The sequence below is a fragment of the Melopsittacus undulatus genome, chromosome 1, assembly GCF_012275295.1.
Source record: "Melopsittacus undulatus isolate bMelUnd1 chromosome 1, bMelUnd1.mat.Z, whole genome shotgun sequence".
NCBI lineage: Eukaryota > Metazoa > Chordata > Aves > Psittaciformes > Psittaculidae > Melopsittacus > Melopsittacus undulatus.
The window spans coordinates 1,221,185-1,242,907 of NC_047527.1; the positions used below are offsets into that span (position 1 = coordinate 1,221,185).

General features: G+C 52.1%; 1 protein-coding gene across 1 annotated transcript in view; it reads right to left on the reverse strand.

Annotated features, from left to right (window-relative positions):
* Window positions 1–337: 337 nt before the first annotated feature.
* ARHGAP39 (Rho GTPase activating protein 39) overlaps window positions 338–21,723 on the reverse strand; it is a 107,888-nt gene continuing 86,502 nt past the window's right edge. The window contains 9 exon segments of the mRNA XM_034065008.1: window positions 338–715; window positions 2,298–2,467; window positions 2,571–2,662; window positions 4,546–4,745; window positions 7,859–7,932; window positions 10,827–10,919; window positions 13,688–14,249; window positions 17,641–18,630; window positions 18,632–19,049. Coding sequence (XP_033920899.1) covers window positions 521–715; window positions 2,298–2,467; window positions 2,571–2,662; window positions 4,546–4,745; window positions 7,859–7,932; window positions 10,827–10,919; window positions 13,688–14,249; window positions 17,641–18,630; window positions 18,632–19,049 — 2,794 coding nt within the window. The 3' untranslated portion in view covers window positions 338–520.

Here is a 21,723-nt window from a genome sequence, read left to right on the forward strand (position 1 = left end):
CATCCCCTTGGTGACCCCATAATTGCCATTCCCTTGGTGAACCCTATGGCCAAGAGGTGACCCCACCATTGCCATCCTTTAGTGACTCCACCATTGCCATCCCTTGGTGACCCCATCATGGCCATCCCTTTGGTGGCCCCATCATTGCCATCCTTGGAGACCCCATAATTGCCATCCCCTTGGTGAACCCCTATGGCCAAGAGGTGACCCCATCATTGCCATCCCTTTGGTGACCCCACCATGGCCAACCCTTGGTGACCCCATCATTGCCATCCCTTGGAGACCCCACCATGGCCAAGAGGAGACCCCACCATCACCATCCACTTGGTGACCCCCCCATAGCCAAGAGGTGACCCCATCATTGCCATCCCTTGTTGACCCCCATAACCAAGAGGTGCCCAGTGCCACGGTCAGGATGGGGTTCGGTTGATCCCGTGTCTCACTGCAGAGGGGCCGGTGAAGACGCCCCCCACCCCCCCAGCACCCATGCTCTGGTGGGGTCCGTGTGGGGCGGTGGGTGCTATAGGACACCCTCCATGAAGCTGGTGTCCAGGTGCTGGATGAGCACCCGGATGAAGGACATCTCCTTGCGGGTGTTCTCGAAGATGATCCGGGGGTCGTCCGACTGACAGCGCAGGCAGTTGGGGGCCATCACCATGGCCAGGTTATTGACGTCCATCTTGGTGACCGCCACGTTGCCCGGCTGCACGAACACCTGGGGGGCAGGGGGAAAGGGGTGAGGGGGATGGGTGGAGCTTGGGTGCTGATCAAACACATTGGGTGCTGATCAAACACATTGGGTGCTGATCAACCCATTGGGTGCTGATCAACTCATTGGGTGTTCCTCAGCTCATTGGGTGCTACTCAAACCCATTGGGTGCTGCTCAACTCATTGGGTGCTGCTCAACTCATTGGGTGCTCCTCAGACCCATGGATGCTGCTCAGACCCCCCAGTGCTGCTCAGACCCATTGGGAGCAACTTGGGGGTGATGGGGAAGGACCATGTGTAACGGGTTGGGATGAAAGGGACATTGAAGATGATCCAGTTCCATGGGCAAGGGCACCTCTGGACATGGACAGGTTCGTCTATGGGGGTTTGGAGCTAGAAATGCTCTAGAGGAGGTGATGAAGATGTTGGGAGGCAGTCAGAAGCCACCCCTGAAGAGGGGACTTGGGGGATGTCCAGGCCAATGGGATTTCAGATCTGGTGCCCATTCATGGAATCATGGAATGGTTTCGGTTGAAGGGAACTTAAAGCTCCTCCAGTTCCAAACCCTGCCATTGACATGGACATCTTCCAAAAGCCCAGGTTGCTGCTCCCTGATTGCATCCATGGTTGCATCCAAGCCTCCATTCGTCAGCAGTGGGGACCCCACGTCCCCCACTCTCCATCCTATCATCCCCAGTCTCTTTAGGAAGCAAAGGTTTAACCCACCCCACTGCAGGACCCGGGCCTGGTTTCAATCCTAACCCTAACCCTAACCCTAGCCTAACACAAACCTAAACCTAACCCTAACAATAAACCTAATGCTAATCATAACCCTAACCCTAACCTAACCCTAACTAACACAAACGTAACCCTAACCGTACCCCTAACCCTAACCCTACCCTAACCCTAACCCTAACCCTAACCCTAACCCTAACCCTAACCCTAACCCTAACCGTACCCCTAACCCTAACCCTACCCTAACCCTAATACTAACGCAAACCCTAACCTAACCCTAACCCTAACACCTAACCCTAACCCTAACCTAACCCTAACCCTAACCTTAACCCTAACCCTAACCTAACCCTAACCCCAACCCTAACCCTAACCTAACCCTAACCCCAACCCTAATGCTAACCCTTACCTTAACCTTAACCCTAACCCAACCCTAACCCCAACCTTAACCCTAACCCTAACCTAACCCTAACCCCAACCCTAACCCTAACCTAACCCTAACCCCAACCCTAATGCTAACCCTTACCTTAACCTTAACCCTAACCCAACCCTAACCCCAACCTATCCCTCACAACATCCACTCACCCCCCACTTCCCCACCCCTCCATGTCCTTCAGGTGTCCAAACCCATCCCTTGCCTTGGTGTCTGCCCCACATCCCATGGGCCCCACCAACAGATCCCAACCCCAACCTTGCCCCATCACTGCCATTCATGGGTTGGGGAGACCAGGCAGCTCCAACCCAGCAAGGGATGGGGCAGTCCCAGCCCCAGGAGCTATGGGGCAGCCCAGGAGCTATGGGGCAGCCCCAGGAGCTATGGGGCAGCCCCAGGAGCTATGGGGCCATGGGGCCGTACCTGGAGGAAGCGGATGAGGTAGCACAGCACCATCTTATTGATCCTGGGCAGGGAGTGGACCACGGCGATGGCCGCCTCGGGGTTCTCGTAGTGGGTGATGCACTGCTCATAGGACTCGTGTGGGATGAGCGGCTCCTCCAGCTCCCGGTACCACAGCTTCAGCAGGGAGGCTGCACCGGGAATGGGGACATGGAAGGGATGGGAGGGTTGGTTTGGGGTCTGGGATGGGATCAGCACCTCCCAACACTCATCCGGATGCATCCCAGGACCTACCGGGAACATGTGGGTCCTCCAAGCCCGTTGGGATCTTCCATTGGTCCACCTGGAGCTTGAGCGCGTTGACCTCGTCGATGTCGCCGGGGACCCTAAGGGGTGTTGGGGGTCAAGGATGGGATGGGGACCTCCCTGCCCCACACACAGCTTGGGTGCCCTATGGGGCAAGGGGGGACCAAGGGATGGAGGTGGAGGCATTTTGGGAGCTGGGTTGTGCCTATGGGGAAGAGGCATCTGTGGGATGGAGCCAGGGAGGTTTGTATGGAAACCCCAATGTGGGCACCAAAGGATGGGCATGGAGCAAGGATAAGAAGGTCCCCATGGGGATGTGGGGCACAGGTTGGCTGCCCCATAGAAAGATGGGTCGTTACAGGCTTCCCCCATGAGAAGGTTGCCATGCTGAGGGGCTCCACCAGCCATAGATGGATGGCGATGTTGGTTGCCCCATAGGATGACTTGTGATGGGCTTCCCCTATAACATGACCATACTGAGGGTCCCCTGCAACCATAGGTGAATAGGGATGTAGGGAATGATGCGTTTGCCCCATAGGATGACTTATTATGGGCTTCCCTATAAGATGACCATACTGAGGGTCTCCAGCAACCACAGGTGAATGGGGATGTGGGGAATGATGTGGTTGCCCCATAGGATGACTTGTTATGGGCTTCCCCAATAAGATGACCATACTGAGGGTCTCCTGCAACCATAGGTGAATGGGGATGTGGGGAATGATGTGTTTGCCCCATAGGATGACCTGTTATGGGCTTCCCCTACAACATGACCATACTGAGGGTCTCCTGCAGCCGTAGGTGAATGGGGATGTGGGAATGATGCGGTTGACCCATAGGTTGACTTGTGATGGGCTTCCTCCATAAGAGGACCATACTGAGGGTCTCCAGCAACCACAGGTGAACAGGGATATGGGGAATGATGCATTTGCCCCATAGGACGACTTGTTATGGGCTTCCCCTATAAGATGACCATACTGAGGGTCTCCTGCAGCCATAGGTGAATGGGGACGTGGGGAATGATGCGGTTGCCCATAGGATGACTTGTGATGGGCTTCCCTATAACATGACCATACTGGGGGTCTCCTGCAACCATAGGTGAATGGGGATATGGGGAATGATGCAGTTGCCCCATAGGATGACTTGTTATGGGCTTCCCCTATAACATGACCATAATGAGGGTCTCCTGCAGCCATAGGTGAATGGGGATGTGGGGAATGATGTGGTTGCCCCATAGAATGACCTAGAATGGGCTTCCCCTATAAGATGACCATACTGAGGGTCTTCTGCAACCATAGGTGAATGGGGATGTGGGGAATGATGCGGTTGCCCCATAGGATGACCTATAATGGGCTTCCCCTATAAGATGACCATACTGAGGGTCTCCAGCAACCACACATAAATGGGGATGTGGGGAATGATGCGGCTGCCCCATAGGATGACTTGTAATGGGCTTCCCTATAAGATGACCATACTGGGGGTCTCCAGCAACCACAGGTGAACAGGGATGTGAGGAATGATGCAGTTTCCCCATAGGCTGACTTGAGATGGGCTTCCCCTATAACATGACCATACTGAGGGTCTCCAGCAACCACAGGTGAATGGGGATGTAGGGAATGATGTGGTTGCCCCATAGGATGACTTGTGATGGGCTTCCCCTATAAGATGACCATACTGAGGGTCTCCTGCAACCACAGGTGAATGGGGATATGGGGAATGATGCAGTTGCCTCATAGGATGACTTGTTATGGGCTTCCCTATAAGATGACCATACTGAGGGTCTCCTGCAACCACAGGTGAATGGGGATGTGGGGAATGATGCGGTTGCCTCATAGGATGACTTGTTATGGGCTTCCCTATAACATGACCATACTGAGGGTCTCCTGCAGCCATAGGTGAATGGGGCCATGACAAACCCATTGCTCACCCCATTACGGACCCATTACGGTCCCGTATGGACCATTACCTGAAGATGCCCTCGGTCTGGTCGCCGTTGAGGGCCAGGACCTCCTCGGACAGGCGCGTCTGCACCCAGGGCAGCTGCCGCTCCGGGTACTTGTCCTTCTGCATGGCCAGGATGTCCTGCAGGGAGCTGCCGAACATGGATGGGTTGAAGACGGCGTTCTTGGCATGGCGAATCTCCTCGATGTTGGGCTTCTTGAGGCCCTGTGGGGGCAACGGGGACGTTACCGAGGCAACGGGGATGTTACCGAGGCAACGGGGATGTTACCAAGGCAACGGGGATGTTACCGAGGCAACGGGGATGGGGACACTGTGGTCCTGAGGTCACTGTGGGATGGGGATGGGATGGAGACACTGGGTCCTGAGCTCACTGTGGGATGGGGACCTGGGATGGAGACACCAGGTCCTGAGATCACTGTGGGATGGGGACAGGGGATGGAGACACTGTGGTCCTGAGCTCGCTGTGGGATGGGGACAGGGGATGGAGACACTGTGGTCCTGAGATCGCTGTGGGATGGGGACAGGGGATGGAGACACTGTGGTCCTGTGATCGCTGTGGGATGGGGATGGGATGGAGACACCGGGTCCTGAGTGTGTTGTGGGATGGGGATGGGATGGAGACACCAGGTCCTGAGATCACTGTGGGATAGGGATGGGATGGAGACACTGTGGTCCTGAGCTCATTGTGGGATGGGGACAGGGGATGGAGACACTGGGTCCTGAGATCACTGTGGGATGGGGATGGGATGGGGACACTGTGGTCCTGAGGTCACCGTGGGATGGGGATGGGATGGAGACACTGGGTCCTGAGGTCACTGTGGGATGGGGATGAGATGGAGACATCGGGTCCTGAGCTTGTTGTGGGATGGGGATGGGATGGAGACCTGATGGTCCTGAGGTCACTGTGGGATGGGGATGGGATGGAGACCTGATGGTCCTGAGCTTACTGTGGGATGGGGATGAGATGGAGACATCGGGTCCTGAGGTCACTGTGGGATGGGGATGGGATGGAGACACCAGGTCCTGAGGTCACTGTGGGATGGGGATGGGATGGAGACACCGGGTCCTGAGATCACTGTGGGATAGGGATGGGATGGAGACACTGTGGTCCTGAGCTCGCTGTGGGATGGGGACAGGGGATGGAGACACCAGGTCCTGAGCTCACTGTGGGATGGGGATGGGATGGAGACACTGTGGTCCTGAGCTCACTGTGGGATGGGGATGGGATGGAGACACCAGGTCCTGAGGTCACTGTGGGATGGGGATGGGATGGAGACACCGGGTCCTGAGGTCACTGTGGGATGGGGATGGGATGGAGACACCGGGTCCTGAGATCACTGTGGGATGGGGATGGGATGGAGACACCAGGTCCTGAGCTCACTGTGGGATGGGGACCAAGGATGGAGACACTGGGTCCTGAGATCACTGTGGGATGGGGATGGGATGGAGACACTGTGGTCCTGAGGTCACTGTGGGATGGGGACAGGGGATGGAGATACCAGGTCCTGAGCTCACTGTGGGATGGGGATGGGATGGAGACACTGGGTCCTGAGCTTGCTGTGGGATGGGAATAGGGGATGGAGACACTGGGTCCTGAGCTCGCTGTGGGATGGGGACAGGGGATGGAGACACTGGGTCCTGAGCTCACTGTGGGATGGGGACAGGGGATGGAGACACCGGGTCCTGAGCTCACTGTGGGATGGGGATGGGATGGAGACACTGGGTCCTGAGCTCGCTGTGGGATGGGGACAGGGGATGGAGACACTGGGTCCTGAGCTCGCTGTGGGATGGGGACAGGGGATGGAGACACTGGGTCCTGAGCTCACTGTGGGATGGGGACAGGGGATGGAGACACCGGGTCCTGAGCTCACTGTGGGATGGGGATGGGATGGAGACACTGGGTCCTGAGCTCGCTGTGGGATGGGGACAGGGGATGGAGACACTGGGTCCTGAGCTTGCTGTGGGATGGGGACAGGGGATAGAGCCATGGGGAGGACATGGTGTCCAATGGGAAGCAGCTCGGAGGTGAAAGGCAGCCACTGGGCTGGTGCCTTCAGCCGTTGTCTGGATTGGAAAGTGAAGATGGGACCAGGAGAAGGACAGGTAGGAGGATGGAGAGATGGATGTGGACATGGTGGGATGAAGAGATGGATGCAATGGATGAGGACATGGTGGGATGCAGAAGAGATGGATGCAATGAATGCGGACATGGTGGGATGCAGAGATGGATGCAATGGATGTGGACATGGTGGGATGCAGAGATGGATGCAATGGATGTGGACATGGTGGGATGCAGAGATGGATGCAATGGATGTGGTCATGGTGGGATGCAGAGATGGATGCAATGGATGTGGACATGGTGGGATGCAGAGATGGATTCAATGGACGCGGACATAGTGGGATGCAGAGATGGATGCAATGGATGTAGACATGGTGGGATGCAGAAGAGATGGATGCAATGGATGTGGACATGGTGGGATGCAGAAGAGATGGATGCAATGGATGTGGGCATGGTTGAAAGCAGAAGGGGTGGATACAGCAGCCATGTGTAGTGGAATATGGAAAAGGAGATGGATGGAGATGTGTGTGGTGGGATGGAAAGGGATGGATGTGTTTGGGATGGGATGCAGAGGAGATGGACACAGTTCCCCATCAGCTGCATCTGCACAAGCATCTCCTCTCCTGATAGAGCCACCAACAGAGGAAGCCACCGGAGCTGGGGCTTCACCTTGAGGTCCTCAAGCCCTGTCTTTGCCCTCACCACCAAGCCCACAGTGATCCCAATGGATGCACATCCCCTCCCTCCACCAGGCCTTGTATGGGCAGATGTCACTATGGGATCTCACCATCTCTTCTCCATCCCCATGAAACAAGGATGGGGAAACTGAGGCCTCAGTGGTGCTGATGGGACCAGGAGGAGGACCCCAAGCTCTAAATTCATCCCTATTTAGGGTCTGCTCTGAAAGGACTCAACCACTGCCCTGATGGCAGCAATGGACCATGGGGATGGTGAGGTCCATGGTGACCTGGGAGCTGCTGGAGCATCCTCTCAATCCTCAGCTCCCAGGATCATCTCCTCAATCCCTATTTGATCCCTTGGTCTATGGAAGGAGACCCCAAGGAGCACCCCAGATGTTCCTCAGAGAAGGATGCACCAATGGGTGAACCACGTTGGAGGTACCCAGAGCATCCAGCCCGGGTCCAGCATCATCCCCATTGCTCTCCAGCTTCATCCCTCCTCCTCCTCCCCAAACAGCCCCATAAGTGGTCCCAATAGGGGGCCAGCCCCCACCCCATGGCCAGCGGGTGGGTGATACCTTCTTGGCTCCCGTCAGAGCTGCCTTCTGCAGCTTGTTGTAGCAGTACTTGGCATAAGTGCTTATTGCCACCCCTGCAAGAGACAAGAGAGAGGTTGAGGCATCACCCCCAGGGCATGGAGGCCCATGGGGAGGTGACTCCCATCCCAGCCCCATGGTCCCTATGGGATGTGGGGCAGCTCCATCCCTGTCCCCATCACTGCTCCTCAAGGAGAGGGGGGGTTGAGGAGGATGAGGGGTCCCCAAAACTCAACCTGCTCCCCAAGAACCTAGTGTCCTTGTGCCCATCAACCATGGAGACCCCTCAGCTCCATCCCCATCCCCACTCACTGTGGTGGCCTCAGGTGGGACATTGGTGGCTTCCAGGGATGAATTTTCCACCCCTTCTCCTCTCTTCCACCCTCATCCCCTCCCCATCATCCATCCCCATCCCCTCTTCATGATGCCCTTCAACAACCCTAAACCCTTGGAGCATCCCAATGGGTTCATCCCAATGTAAGATGCTCCCTGCATCCCATAGCCAAGAGCCCTGAGGACCTGGTGGTACCTTCTGGATGACCCCAGAAGATGTTGGTGAGGATAGGCCAGGAGCTTAAAATGTGCTTTTCCTACTAAATATTGGTGCAAAAAGAGGGGAAAATGGGTTCCAGGAGCTCCAGTGGGCTCCAATGGCAGCTCCTGGTGGCCCCTGATGGTGCTTTTTGGTTAAAACCAGACTTGGGATTATCTCTTTTCCCTCCATCCCCAATGCTGTTGTCTTCAAAGGCTTCCTCCAATGGGTGTAAATGCTCTGGAGGAGATGATGGAGATGTGGTGGGGTCTGAAGCCACCCCAAAAAGAGGGAGCCTGGGAGACGTCCAGGACCTGGTGGCCTCAGATCTGGTGCCCATTCATGTAATCATGGGATGGTTTGGGTTGGAAGGGACCATCTAGGTCCACCACCATCCCATGAGCATGGACAGCTTCCATTGGACCAGGCTGCTGCTCCATTATTGAACCTCATGAGGTTCACACAGGTCCCCCAGGTGGGTCAACCCCATCACTAGGCTTGGTGGCATCTCCAAAGGTGCTGAGGGTGCACCAGACCCCACCATCTGCATCACTGATGGAGATACTGAACACAACCTTAATTCATGGTGGCCATTAAAGCTGTTTCTCAGGTGCCTGCACCCACAGGTTCCAGGACCCATCACTGCTGTGGTTCCAGGTTGGGGCCCCTCATCTTGCACCAGGAACCTCTTGGTGTCACCTGGATGTTGTGTTCACCAACATCCTGATCTGGGGAGCCCAAAGGGATGCCACATCACCCCCACCAGTGATGGCTTGGGCACCAGGGTGGTGGTACCCATCCATGGTCATCCATCCATCATCCATTCATCAATCATCCATGCATCTATCCATCCTCCATCCATCATCCATCCATCCATAATCCATCCATCCATCCATAATCCATCCATCCATCTATCCATTATCCATCCATCATCCATCAACCCATCCATCCATTCATCCATCCTCCATCTACCCATCATCCATCCATCATCCATCTGTCCATCATCCATCATCCATCCATCATCCATCCATCTTCTATCCATCATCCATCCTCCATCCACCCATCATCCATCCATCCATCCATCCTCCATCCATCATCCATCCATCACCCATCCATCCATCCATCCATCCATTCATCACTGAGTAAACCTGGCAGCACCTTTTACGTGGATCCATGTAATGAAGTTCCTGCTCTCCCCCTCTTGTTAATTACTTACTAATTATCTATTAATTAATGCTACTGATTGCTAATATATTAATATATAATACTACATATGTATGAATCATGTTCTATCTACCCACATAGATTTATCTATAAAATTAGATATTTAATATACCTATAATTCATATTAGTGATATTAATTATGCTAAATTGCCTCCATGCTATTATATATAACATTATATAAAACCAAAATATTATGTGTTATTTAATGACTCCTATTTCTAACATTCTATCCTATATTAGATATACTAATAAAATATGACTTTATAAAAACTATTATATAGGGTGTTTGATACATTTCTGGCATTTTTTATCATATTCTATATTAACTGATTATATTTATGATATTTTACAGTCGAAATGGGGGATTCATATTAAATCTGATCTTGTATATTAAATTAATAACATTATATATCAGATTATGTGGTTTTATATAATGTAGAAAATAGAAATATGGTGTTACACATAACATTACATATAATATTATATATTAATGCATAATGCTGCATATATTATTTATATACATTATATATAATATAGAGACAAGTACGTTACGATATATTATGCATAATATGAAATATTATGATGTAATATTTTATGTTATCATATATGCTCTATGTCTTCTATATATAATGTGTATAATGCTATATACATTAAATGATATTAAATATTATATATAATATTAAATATTAGATGTATCATTATGGCATAATATATAATATGGAGTATATAATATATAATAAATGACATATATAATATATATTTTATAGTATGCTATACATAGTATATAATATATACTATATAACTGCATACTAAAATATATAATGCATACCATATATAATAGCTACTATAGTAACAGATAACAATATATATGATATTATGTAATATTATATATCCATATATAACATTACCTATAATGTTATACAGACCATATATATAGGTGTATATATATGATGCTCTAAGCTTGATATATAATATTATACCTTTATCCATAACATCATCCATAACATGAAAATACAACTGACAGTCTCTAATCTACCTCAATAGCTCCATATAACGGAGAGTTATTAATGAACCCCATTCTCAATCTCTGCATCTCTATCTCTGTATCTCCTCTATATCCATGCCCACAGAGCTCCATCTCCATCTCCCTATGAGCACATCCCGCAATGCCCCTGCCCTAGGGGCCGGCCCTACCCTCGAGCTCCTCGAGCTGGGGCTTGGGTTTCTTTCTCAATTTGGGTTTCTTCTTATTGGTCCTTTCCAGGAGGTCGTTTATGTGCCGGGTCACTGGGAAACGGGGACGGGGATGGAATGGGACAGGATGGGAACAGAACAGAAACGGGAACAGGAATGAGACTGAAATACGTGCAAATAATGAACAACAATGATCCAAACAAGGGAAAACAGAAAACCCAATGGAAATAAATGGCAATTAAAATGAAGAGGAACTCTAAATAAAATGGAAAATAAAAGATAAAAGGAAAAATGACAATACACAAACATCTGGAAAAAATCAGAATACAAAGTGAAAATGAAAAGTAAAACTGAAATAACCAAAATAAAGGCAAAAAGAAGAAAAGTAAATGGAAATAATGAAGATTAGAAATGAAATAAGATGGAAATAAAGGAAAATGAAAGCGAAAACTAAATAAATGCAAAAGAAGAAAAAGTGAAAATAAAAACCATAAAAATAAATAGAAAACAGAATAAAAATAGAGATAAAAATGAAAAACTAATAAAAGTAAAAATAAATGTGAAGAAAAAGAAAAATGAAATAAAATTAGGAATAAATGAAAAGAAAATCAAAACGGAAATGAAAATGCAATAAAACCTAGAAGTAAAAATGCAAATAAATCAGCAACAAAAAAAAGGAAAATGAAAATGGAAGTGAAATAAAAAAATTAAAATGAAAACCAGAATAAAACCAAAAAGGAAAATAGAAGATAAAGAAAATCAAGAACAAATAAACCTGAAATGAAAAAATAAATATAAATAACTGTAAAATTATTTTCCTTCTTATTAATTTAAATAAAACCATTAAAGTCGAATGAAAATAAATGGAAATGGGAATGAAGACGCAAATGTGAACATGAAAGGGAAATAAACTTGAAATTAAACTTCATCGAAATGAAGACTAAAAATGAAACACCAACGACACGACGACGAAATCAAACCACGAGCAAAATCCCAAATGCAAATGGCACAAAGACCACGACAAGGAGCTCAATGGGATGATAAAGGAAGATTCCAAAGGAAAGGAATCGAGGAGCAGGCAGCGGATCCAGCGCCGACGTTCCGAACCTGACACGACAGCCATGGACTTCCTTTGACACCTCTGCTGCGGGGGGATATGGGTAGACCTGGACCTCCCAACCTTGATGGGTACCAACCCTTGTGCTACCCCATCCCATTCCATCGCTTCCTCAGCTACCCCACAGCTCCCCCCATGGACACCATGGTTGGTTCCTCTCCTTTATGCCCCAAGCTGGGCAGATCTACCATGGTTCCATCTGATTTTGGTGTCCTCCAGATGTTCCTGCCTGGTCTCCAGGGAGCCAAAGGGCATCCAGGCTCCATTTCCCAATGGTCCATCCATGGACATCCTGGATCTCCTCATCCATGGACATCCTGGATCTCTTCCTCACCTCCTCATCTATGGACCTCCTGGATCTCCTCCTCATCTATGGACCTCCTGGATCTCTTCCTCACCTCCTCATCTATCGACCTCCTGGATCTCCTCCTCATCTCCTCATCTATGGACCTCCTGGATCTCCTCCTCATCTATGGACCTCCTGGATCTCCTCCTCACCTCCTCATCTATGGACCTCCTGGATCTCCTCCTCACCTCCTCATCTATGGACCTCCTGGATCTCCTCCTCACCTCCTCATCCATGGACCTCCTGGATCTCCTCCTCACCTCCTCATCTATGGACCTCCTGGATCTCCTCCTCACCTCCTCATCCATGGACCTCCTGGATCTCCTCCTCACCTCCTCATCTATGGACCTCCTGGATCTCCTCCTCACCTCCATATCCACGGACCTCCTGGATTTCCTCCTCATCTCCTCATCCATGGACATCCTGGACCTCTTCCTCACCTCATCTATGGACCTCCTGGATCTCCTCCTCACCTCCTCATCCATGGACATCCTGGATCTCCTCCTCACCTCCTCATCCATGGACCTCCTGGATCTCCTCCTCACCTCCTCATCCATGGACCTCTTGGACCTCCTCCTCACCTTCTCATCTATGGACCTCCTGGATCTCCTCCTCACCTCCTCATCCATGGACCTCATGGATCTCCTCCTCACCTCCTCATATATGGACCTCCTGGATCTCCTCCTCACCTCCTCATCTATGGACCTCCTGGATCTCCTCCTCACCTCCTCATCCATGGACCTCCTGGATCTCTTCCTCACCTCCTCATCTATGGACCTCCTGGACCACCTCAACCTCTGCCTCACCCTTGGGATGTGGTGATGCCCAACTTCCATCCATACTCCTGCCAGACCAGACCCCATCACCCATGAAACAGCACCAGTGATGAAGGAGCAGCAATGGCCAAGCCCAGGACTAGAGAGGGGGCACCAATTTGAGGTCAAATAGCCCAAATTGATGCCTCTTCTATCTACCATGACCAAAAACCATCTTGAAAGCTGGGAATCAAGCTAGATCCCCTTCCACTATGGGGTGATTTTTGGTCCAAAGTGACTCTAGAAGCCACAAGAAGCCATTGGAGATGGAGATGAAGGTGAAATCATCACTCATAGAATGGTCTGGGTTAGAAGGGACCTCTGAAACTCTCGCTTATGGCCACACTGAACCTGCAGCAAAGGTGTCAAAGCTCATTTCGTGTTGGGTCTAATGCTGGATTTCCATGTACAGAGGAGAAAAGCACTGTGGTAAAGGCCCCACCATGTTCACTGCACCTCCATGAGGGATGCGGATGAGTTCCTCACCCATCTTCCAACCAGGAACCTCACGAAGGCGAAGGGAAAAGGAGCAAATAGGTTGTAAGATGAGCAGAAGCCACCAGGGCGGTGGTTTCCCCCTTACCTTTGGTGTCATTCACTGGATCCATGTGCCTGTAGATATATCCTTCTAGGTAGGAATGGAATTTGGGAGTGGGTGGGAAAAAGGCCAAACAAATGGCCATGAGCTCCCAGCCCCGGGCCAGGCTCTCGTATCGGAAGTTCTCGGTGGTCTGCCTGCACAGTTGGATGTAGAGCTCATCTCTCAGCCCCTGCATGCTCCAGCCCTTGGTGGCGATCTCCAAAGCCACGTTGAGCTGGTCCGTCTTGGCCCGTCGGTCCCCCATGTACATCTGAATCAGTTTAAAGATCTCACAGGCTTCCTTCTTGACGTTGCGGTCGTTGGTCATGATCATGGGTTTCTTGATGGACTCGCTGCTCCAGGCCAGCATGTTGGCGATGGACACCTTCCTCCGGAAGAGCCCTTGGGTGTGCTTGTTGAAGTGCTTGGAGGCCCAGTTCTCAATGTCCGTCTCCGAGGAGGGTTTCCGGAGGTTGAAGGTGGGGAAGACGCAGCTGGCGCTGGGCATCATGTTCCTGGTCTGCCTGCTGCTCTCGAACTGTGCGCAGGCGCCCAGGTCCTCTGACTAGGAGACAACAGCCAGAGGAGTTCATGTTACTGATGGTGTTGGTTGTAGTGCAAACCGACTGACCCAGCAACCAACCGGGCAACAAACTGACAACCAACCAACCAACAAACCCAACAATACATCCATCCATCATCCATCCATCCATCCATCCATCATCCATCCATCCATTCATCCATCCATCCATCCATTCATCCATCCATCCATCATCCATCCATCCATCCATCATCCATCCATCCATCCATCATCCATCCATCCATCCATCCAACCATCCATCATCCATCCATCCATCATCCATCCATCCATCCATCCAACCATCCATCATCCACCCATCCATTCATCCATCCATCCAACCATCCATCCATCCATCCATCCATCCAACCATCCATCCATTTATCACCCATCCATCGTCCATCCATCCATCCATCCATCCATCCATACATTATCCATCCATCCATCATCCATCTATCCATCCATCCATCCATCCATCCATTATCCATCCATCCATCCATCATCCATCTATCCATCCATCCATCATCCATCCATCCAATCATCCATCCAACCATCCATCCATCCATCCATCCATCCATCATCCATCCATCATCCATCCATCCAATCATCCATCCATCCATCCATCCATCCAATCATCCATCCATCCATCCATCCATCCACCAAACCATCAAAGCAAGCAACCAACCAACCATTCAACCACCCAACAAACCACCCACCCAACCACCCACCCACCAACCAACCAACCAAGTAAGCAACCCAGCAAGCAACTACCCATCCATCCATCCATCAAACCAACCATCAGAGCAACCAATCACCCAAGGATCTCCTCCTCAGTGGTGCCATTGGCCAAGCTGGGCGGTGGCATCAAAGGGCCTCAGGAGGAAGGGGATCAATGGGTACAAGTGAAGCCACTCAAGACGTTCTGGAGCCACTTCTCACCTGGCACCACGGTCACTTGGACAGACACAGCTGGGGGCTGTTGATGTGGAGGAAGCAAAGGGCGAGTGGCTTCATGCTCCACCAGCCCTTCATGCACACCAGGTAGGGGACACCTCTGTCCCAAAGTCCCCATCAAGCAGGGTTCTCCATCGGCCACATCCCCAGCAGGAGGCTGGTGGCTCCTCCATGCCATGAGGAACATGGATGTTGGTGCTTTGCATCCCATGCGTGGAGGGACACAAGCTAGACCTAACCCAGCAGGAAGGACCTCTGCAGAGCACTGGAGACCAGTGTCCTTCTACTGGAACCAGCACAGCTCATGGGTATCACCCCAGCAGCTGATGACCATGGAGAAAGGCCAACAAGGACACTCGGGATGGGCTGGTCCCTGGTCCTGCAGCCAACCAACACGGTGGCTTCATCATCTGTCAGCTCCTGGGCCAGCATCTCCTGGGTCTGGTGGCCCTGGAGCCCTTCCTATGGTAGGGAAGGACATGCCACACCGGAGGTGACACTGTTGTCCTCACCATGCAATGGTGTTGGTGGCTTCAAGCAGGGCCCATGCACAAGGTGACCCCAGCAGTGCCATGGCCTTGAGGTTGGGCTTTAGATGAGGAACAGAAGGAAAGCAGGAGGTAGAACCAGGGTGGAAAGAGGCAGGGCCACGTGGAGGGGACAAGCTCAGCAGAGGACAATGAAGCCACCCAAAGAGCACCAATTGCTGCTGCTTCAACCAATCCAAGTTCCTGGTCTCCTCACTCAACAGCTCATCCCTTCCAGTGCTGAGGTCCCCTCTGTCCATGGACATCTCTCAGCTCCCATCTTGCACCATGGTGACAACAGCAGGGACTTGGCTATGGGGAGATGGGAGCTTCTCCCCCATTGAGGACCCATCCCTGTTGTTCCTATGGAGGCCACATCACCCAGAAGGTCCTTGTGTGTCCTCCAACCTGCTCCTCAGCTCAAGGCCCTTCTGGGTGGAAGGAGAGGCAGTGTTTGCCCCCAGGCTTTGTTGCCATGGCTCTTCCACAGCCTGGTCCATGAGCTGGGCCACCAGCAGGGAGGAGCAAGGGACCACGTTGGCTGAGGACATCAGCCCTCTGCAGGGGATGCTGTGGTCAGGACACGGGCACCAAAATGTGATGGATCCTCTGCTGCTGGAGCTGACCTAAAGCGAAGTTCAGCTCCAATCAGCACAGTCCTAAATGAACTTGGACACTTGGGCCTCCAACGAGGAGATGGAGGTGTCAATGGCAGCTGGCCATGACCTCCATGCCCATTCCATGGGGCTGGGATCCCTCCTTTCAGCTCAGGGATTGGGAGAACACCCAAGCGTGGTGGTAGCGAAGGAGGTCCTGGTGGCACATGTATGGGGTTGGATGTCCATGTCACTTGTGGTGCCCCATCATCACCTGTGTGCTCCCCTCCTCTGCCAGCTCTGCATCTCCCCACGTCACCCCCAGTGATGCTTTGCTCCTGTTTTCTCCTCTGCTCCTGGCACATCTTGGTGGCATGGACGTTGGGACCAGCTTGCTAAGACCAACTTCTCCTAGGGACCAGCTTGCTAAGACCAACTTCTCCTAGGGACCAGCTTGCTAAGACCAATCTCTTTGTAGAACCAGGTTACCAAGGACCAACTTTGAGGGACCACCCTGTCAAAGACCAACTTTGAGGGACCCACTGGCCAAGAACCAACCTCTTTGAAGGACCAGCTTGCTAAGGACCAACTTCCTTGAAGGACCAAGTTACTAAGGACCATCTTTGAGGGACCAGCTTGCCAAGAACCAGCTTATTTGAGGGACCAGCTTGCTAAGGACCAACTGTGAAGGACCAGCCTGATAAGGACCAGTTTCTATGAGACACCAAATCTGGCAGCCAGGCTGGCAGTGCCATCAATCCCAATTGGAGACCAAGGTGGGAGCTCCATGGGGTTGCTGCCATGATCAGATGGGACAACCCGCACCAGGGTGATGAAGCTCCTCAACTATTTTCAGGCCCCACTGGGTTACTGGTGGGTCTGGTGATGGGTTCAACCACCGTTGGCATGGCTGGAGATGCGGTGGTGGGTTAAGACCCTAAGTGACGTGAAAGCCAAGGGCCAGTGGTGCTGCTCCACCACTGTGGTTGGGCACAGCCTGAGGAGCCAAGACCCATTTCTAGCAGAGGACCTATTTGAAGACAGAAGGAGGTAGGGAGAGCAGGAAGGGGCTGATGTTCTCAATGCCTTGGCCATCTCCACTGGGTCTGCAGAAGGGACATCCCTGCTTATGGGTCTCCTCCAGCAGCATAGGGACCAGAGGTGGCATTTTGTGGGTCCCCACAATCCAGAGCTCCTGGAGGATGCTCTGAAGCCCTGGATGAGGAACCCAAGGAGATGCCACACAAGGGATGATGGCACCGGCTCCACCGTGAAGGCTGAGGACATCCCCGAGGACATTACCTGAGATGGATGCAGGTAGGGCTCGGGTGAAGCCAGGTTGGTCTGCACGGAGACACTCTTCTCCAGTAGGATCTGGGGGAAGCCCAGCTTCTCAAAGGTGTTCCTCTTCCAGTGCTTGTTGTCCTGCTGCGCCAAGGCTTCGTCCTCGCTGAAGGCTCTCACCACCGGACCCGGCATGGGCAGAGGGAGGGCTCCATCACTCTCATAGCCAGAACCATCCTTCTGGGAGTCCCAACTGCTCCGTTGCTTCATGTGGTAATGGGCTTGTTGGGCTTCCCAAGCCAGGCGAGCCTGGGCCAGGAAGGGCTCCGGGAAGCCTCGTGCCACCTCGGCCTCCACCGCCTTGCTCTCGGTGCGGTTCAATGGGGACCTGTTGGGACCTGGGGTGCCTCGTTCCTCCCCCAGCATCTGCTCCCCCAGCACCTCCCTGTCCCCTGAGCCATCCGTGGAGGAGGTGTTGGGATCATGGGATAGGGACGGCTTTCGGCTCTTCCTCTTCCTGGTGGAGGGCGAGTAGCCGGTGGAGGACATGGTGTCCTGTTGGCTGGACCAGGACATGGAGTCCTCAGCCTGGGCTACCTGGCCACTGGTTGGGCCAGGGCAGAACTCGGGTCCTTCCATGCTGCTGTAATCCCCTGATTTGATCTCCAACCGCTGGTCCCTGACCAAGCAAGGGCTGTGCTGCAATGAGTAGGACCCCCCAATGGGGTTGGGGGAGTACTTGTGCCTCAACCCTGTCTTCATCTTGGGGCTGGAGCCCGACTGCTCCACGTAGACCAATTGCCTGACGTACTCCTTGCCAGCTGGGCTGTACTCCAGGCTCATGAAGCGGTCGGGACACTTCTGTTTGGTGAGCACCAGCTGCTGGTAGGGCGAGTTGGAGCCTTGCTTGGGCGACTGGAGGAAGGGATGGGGTTTCCTGATGGGTGACTTCTGCGGCGAGCCGGCTTTGTAGCTCCCACTGGCTTCGTACTGCATGTCCACGGGGGGGCTCGTCGTAGATGGGGGCTTGGTATTCCATGGGGGGCTCCTCATAGAGAGGGGGCTCATAGGCATAGCGAGGGGAGGAAGGCTGGGACTCACTGGAGTGCTTGCGGTGCTGGGCTTGGAGTGGGGAGCAGAAGGAGTCCCCCCGGCCCAGCAGTGGGGAGCAGCTCCCCACATGCTCAGCCCTCTTTAGGAATGGGGATTGCTTCCTCTCGGGGAAGAACACGGAGCTGTCGGTGTCAGGGGTGAAGGTTTGGAGGTTGGGTGATTGTTGGCCACCCGATGGGCGCCGTGACCGTGTCCCTGCTTGGTGCTCGGGGGTGAAGCCATTGCCTTGGTGCAGGAGGAAGCTGGGCTCGCGGTCTGTCACCTTGATCAGCATCCGCTCCTTGGTGCCGGCGTTCCATCGTAGGGAGGAGGTTCTGTGGGGAGAAAGGGCAGGGAATGAAGGGTCACAAGTGGTAGATACCATTGTACGTGCCCTGGGATCCATAACACACAAAGGATGGAGATGCCCGAGTACCCAAGACTGTTCCATCAGGAGAGCACATCCATGATGGAATGATGGCCCACAATTGGTAGACACGATTGTATGTGCCCTGGGATCCATAACACACAAAGGATGGACATGCCCAAGTACCCAAGACTCTTCCATCAGGAGAGCACAACCATGATGGAATGAAGGCTCACAAGTGATAGACACCATTGTACGTGCCCTGGGATCCATAACACCGAAAGGAAGGACATGCCCAAATACCCAAGACTCTTCCATCAGGAGAAGAGCACATCTATGATGGAATGAAGGCCCACAAGTGATAGACACCATTGTACGTGCCCTGGGATCCCTAACACACAAAGGATGGACATGCCTGAGTACTCAAGGCTCTTCCATCAGGAGAAGAGCATGTCCATGGTGGAGTGAAGGTCCCTCATGCCCATAGGTGATAGACACCACCATACTGTTGCCCTGGGACAACCCAAATCCCAGAGGATAGGCCTGCCCAGGCACCCAATGACTCTTCCATCAGGAGAAGAGCATGTCCATGGTGGAATGAAGGTCCACAAGTGATAGATACCATTGTACTGCTGCCCTGGGACAACCCAAGACCTAAAGGATGGACCTGCTGAGAAACCCAAAGACTCTTCCATCAGAAGAGCATGTCCATGATGGAGTGAAGGTCCCTCATGCCCATAGGTGATAGACACCATCATACTACTGCTCTGGGACAACCCAAATCCCAGAGGATGGACATGCCAAAGCACCCCAAGACTCTCCCATAAGGTGAAGAGCACGTCCAAGATGGAATGAAGGTCCACAAGTAATAGACACCATTGTACTGCTGAGCTGGGACACCCCAAACCCAAAGGATGGACATGCTGAGACACCCAAAGACTCTTCCATCGGATGAGCAGCATGTTGGTGATGGAGACCCAAATGCAGTGACAACAGCTTCCATAGACCTTAACAACCCCCAGGGTACACAGAGGATGCACAGGTTGGAAAGCCAAGCCCCACACAGCCATGACACCCCTTGGAGAAGAACACCTCTAGGTGACACCACTGAACTGACCCTCTGCTCATGTCTTGGAGCCAAATGGTAATGGATGAGCAACCACGGCCACATAGTGGGGATGTGTTGGGTCAAACATAGGTTTGGGACAGTCTCATGGGTGTTTGGGTGCTCAGTCCTTGCTGGGAGTGGGGATCGATCCCACCACAGTTCCCATCTTGGATCACCCCTTGCTGGGATCTTCCATGCCAAGGTGAGAAGGAAGAGCCACTGATACACAGCCCATCTCTCCCATCTCTTGCTTTCCATTCCATGCTCAACCCCTCCATCCAGTTCCCTGCCTGGATTAACACCTTCCCCTGGCTCCAGGATCCTTGGAGCTGGATCCCATCATGGTTTAGAGAGAAGCTGGAAGTCCAAGACCTTCAGACTTTGCATGGAGGGAGTCCATGGTGGGGGGACAGGGCAGGAGAGGAACCTCACCCTGTGGTTTGGCTCCTATGGGGATGCCAAATAGCTCAAGGGGAGCTTGAAAACCCAACGCTGCCCTTCCCAGGGACATCATGGAATGGTTTGGGTTGGAAAGGACCTTAAAGCTCATCTGCTCAATGCAAGTTTCAAGCCCTTGGAGATGCCACCCGGGCCAATGACACTCAGGAGGAAGAGCAGAGGTGGTTTTATGGAGGGATCTGAGCTGCTTTGCTGCAGAACATGGTGCTCTCACCCAGTCCCTGCTGCACAGAAGGTACCAGGGGCACCATCTGCTCTGCCAGTTCATTCCTCTCTCATTCCCAGTTATGTTCCCACTCCAACTCATCCTTTCTGTCCTTCAGACAATGGGGGAGTGAGTCCGAATACCAGGTTCTGCCCACAGAAAGGCTCAGTAAATGTCTCCCTGCATGAGGCTCCATCACTTGGTTGCCCACGACTTTGTCCTTGCTCAAGGGGATGTGGAGAACAATTCCTTTCCTTTCCTTTCCTTTCCTTTCCTTTCCTTTCCTTTCCTTTCCTTTCCTTTCCTTTCCTTTCCTTTCCTTTCCTTTCCTTTCCTTTCCTTTCCTTTCCTTTCCTTTCCTTTCCTTTCCTTTCCTTTCCTTTCCTTTCCTTTCCTTTCCTTTCCTTTCCTTTCCTTTCCTTTCCTTTCCTTTCCTTTCTCCTTTCCTTTCCTTTCCTTTCTCCTTTCCTTTCCTTTCCTTTCTCCTTTCCTTTCCTTTCCTTTCCTTTCCTTTCCTTTCCTTTCCTTTCCTTTCCTTTCCTTTCCTTTCCTTTCCTTTCCTTTCCTTTCCTTTCCTTTCCTTTCCTTTCCTTTCCTTTCCTTTCCTTTCCTTTCCTTTCCTTTCCTTTCCTTTCCTTTCCTTTCCTTTCCTTTCCTTTCCTTTCCTTTCCTTCCCTTCCCTTCCCTTCCCTTCCCTTCCCTTCCCTTCCCTTCCCTTCCCTTCCCAGAGCAGCCTTTGAGCTCTGGAGGACCTGAGCTGTTGAGGACCTGCATGAGTTTGTGTCCCTCCACAATGGTTGATGGATCTCAAGCAACCACTGAGCCCCTCCAGCCCAAGACCCCATCTACAACCACAGGAGCATGTCCTTG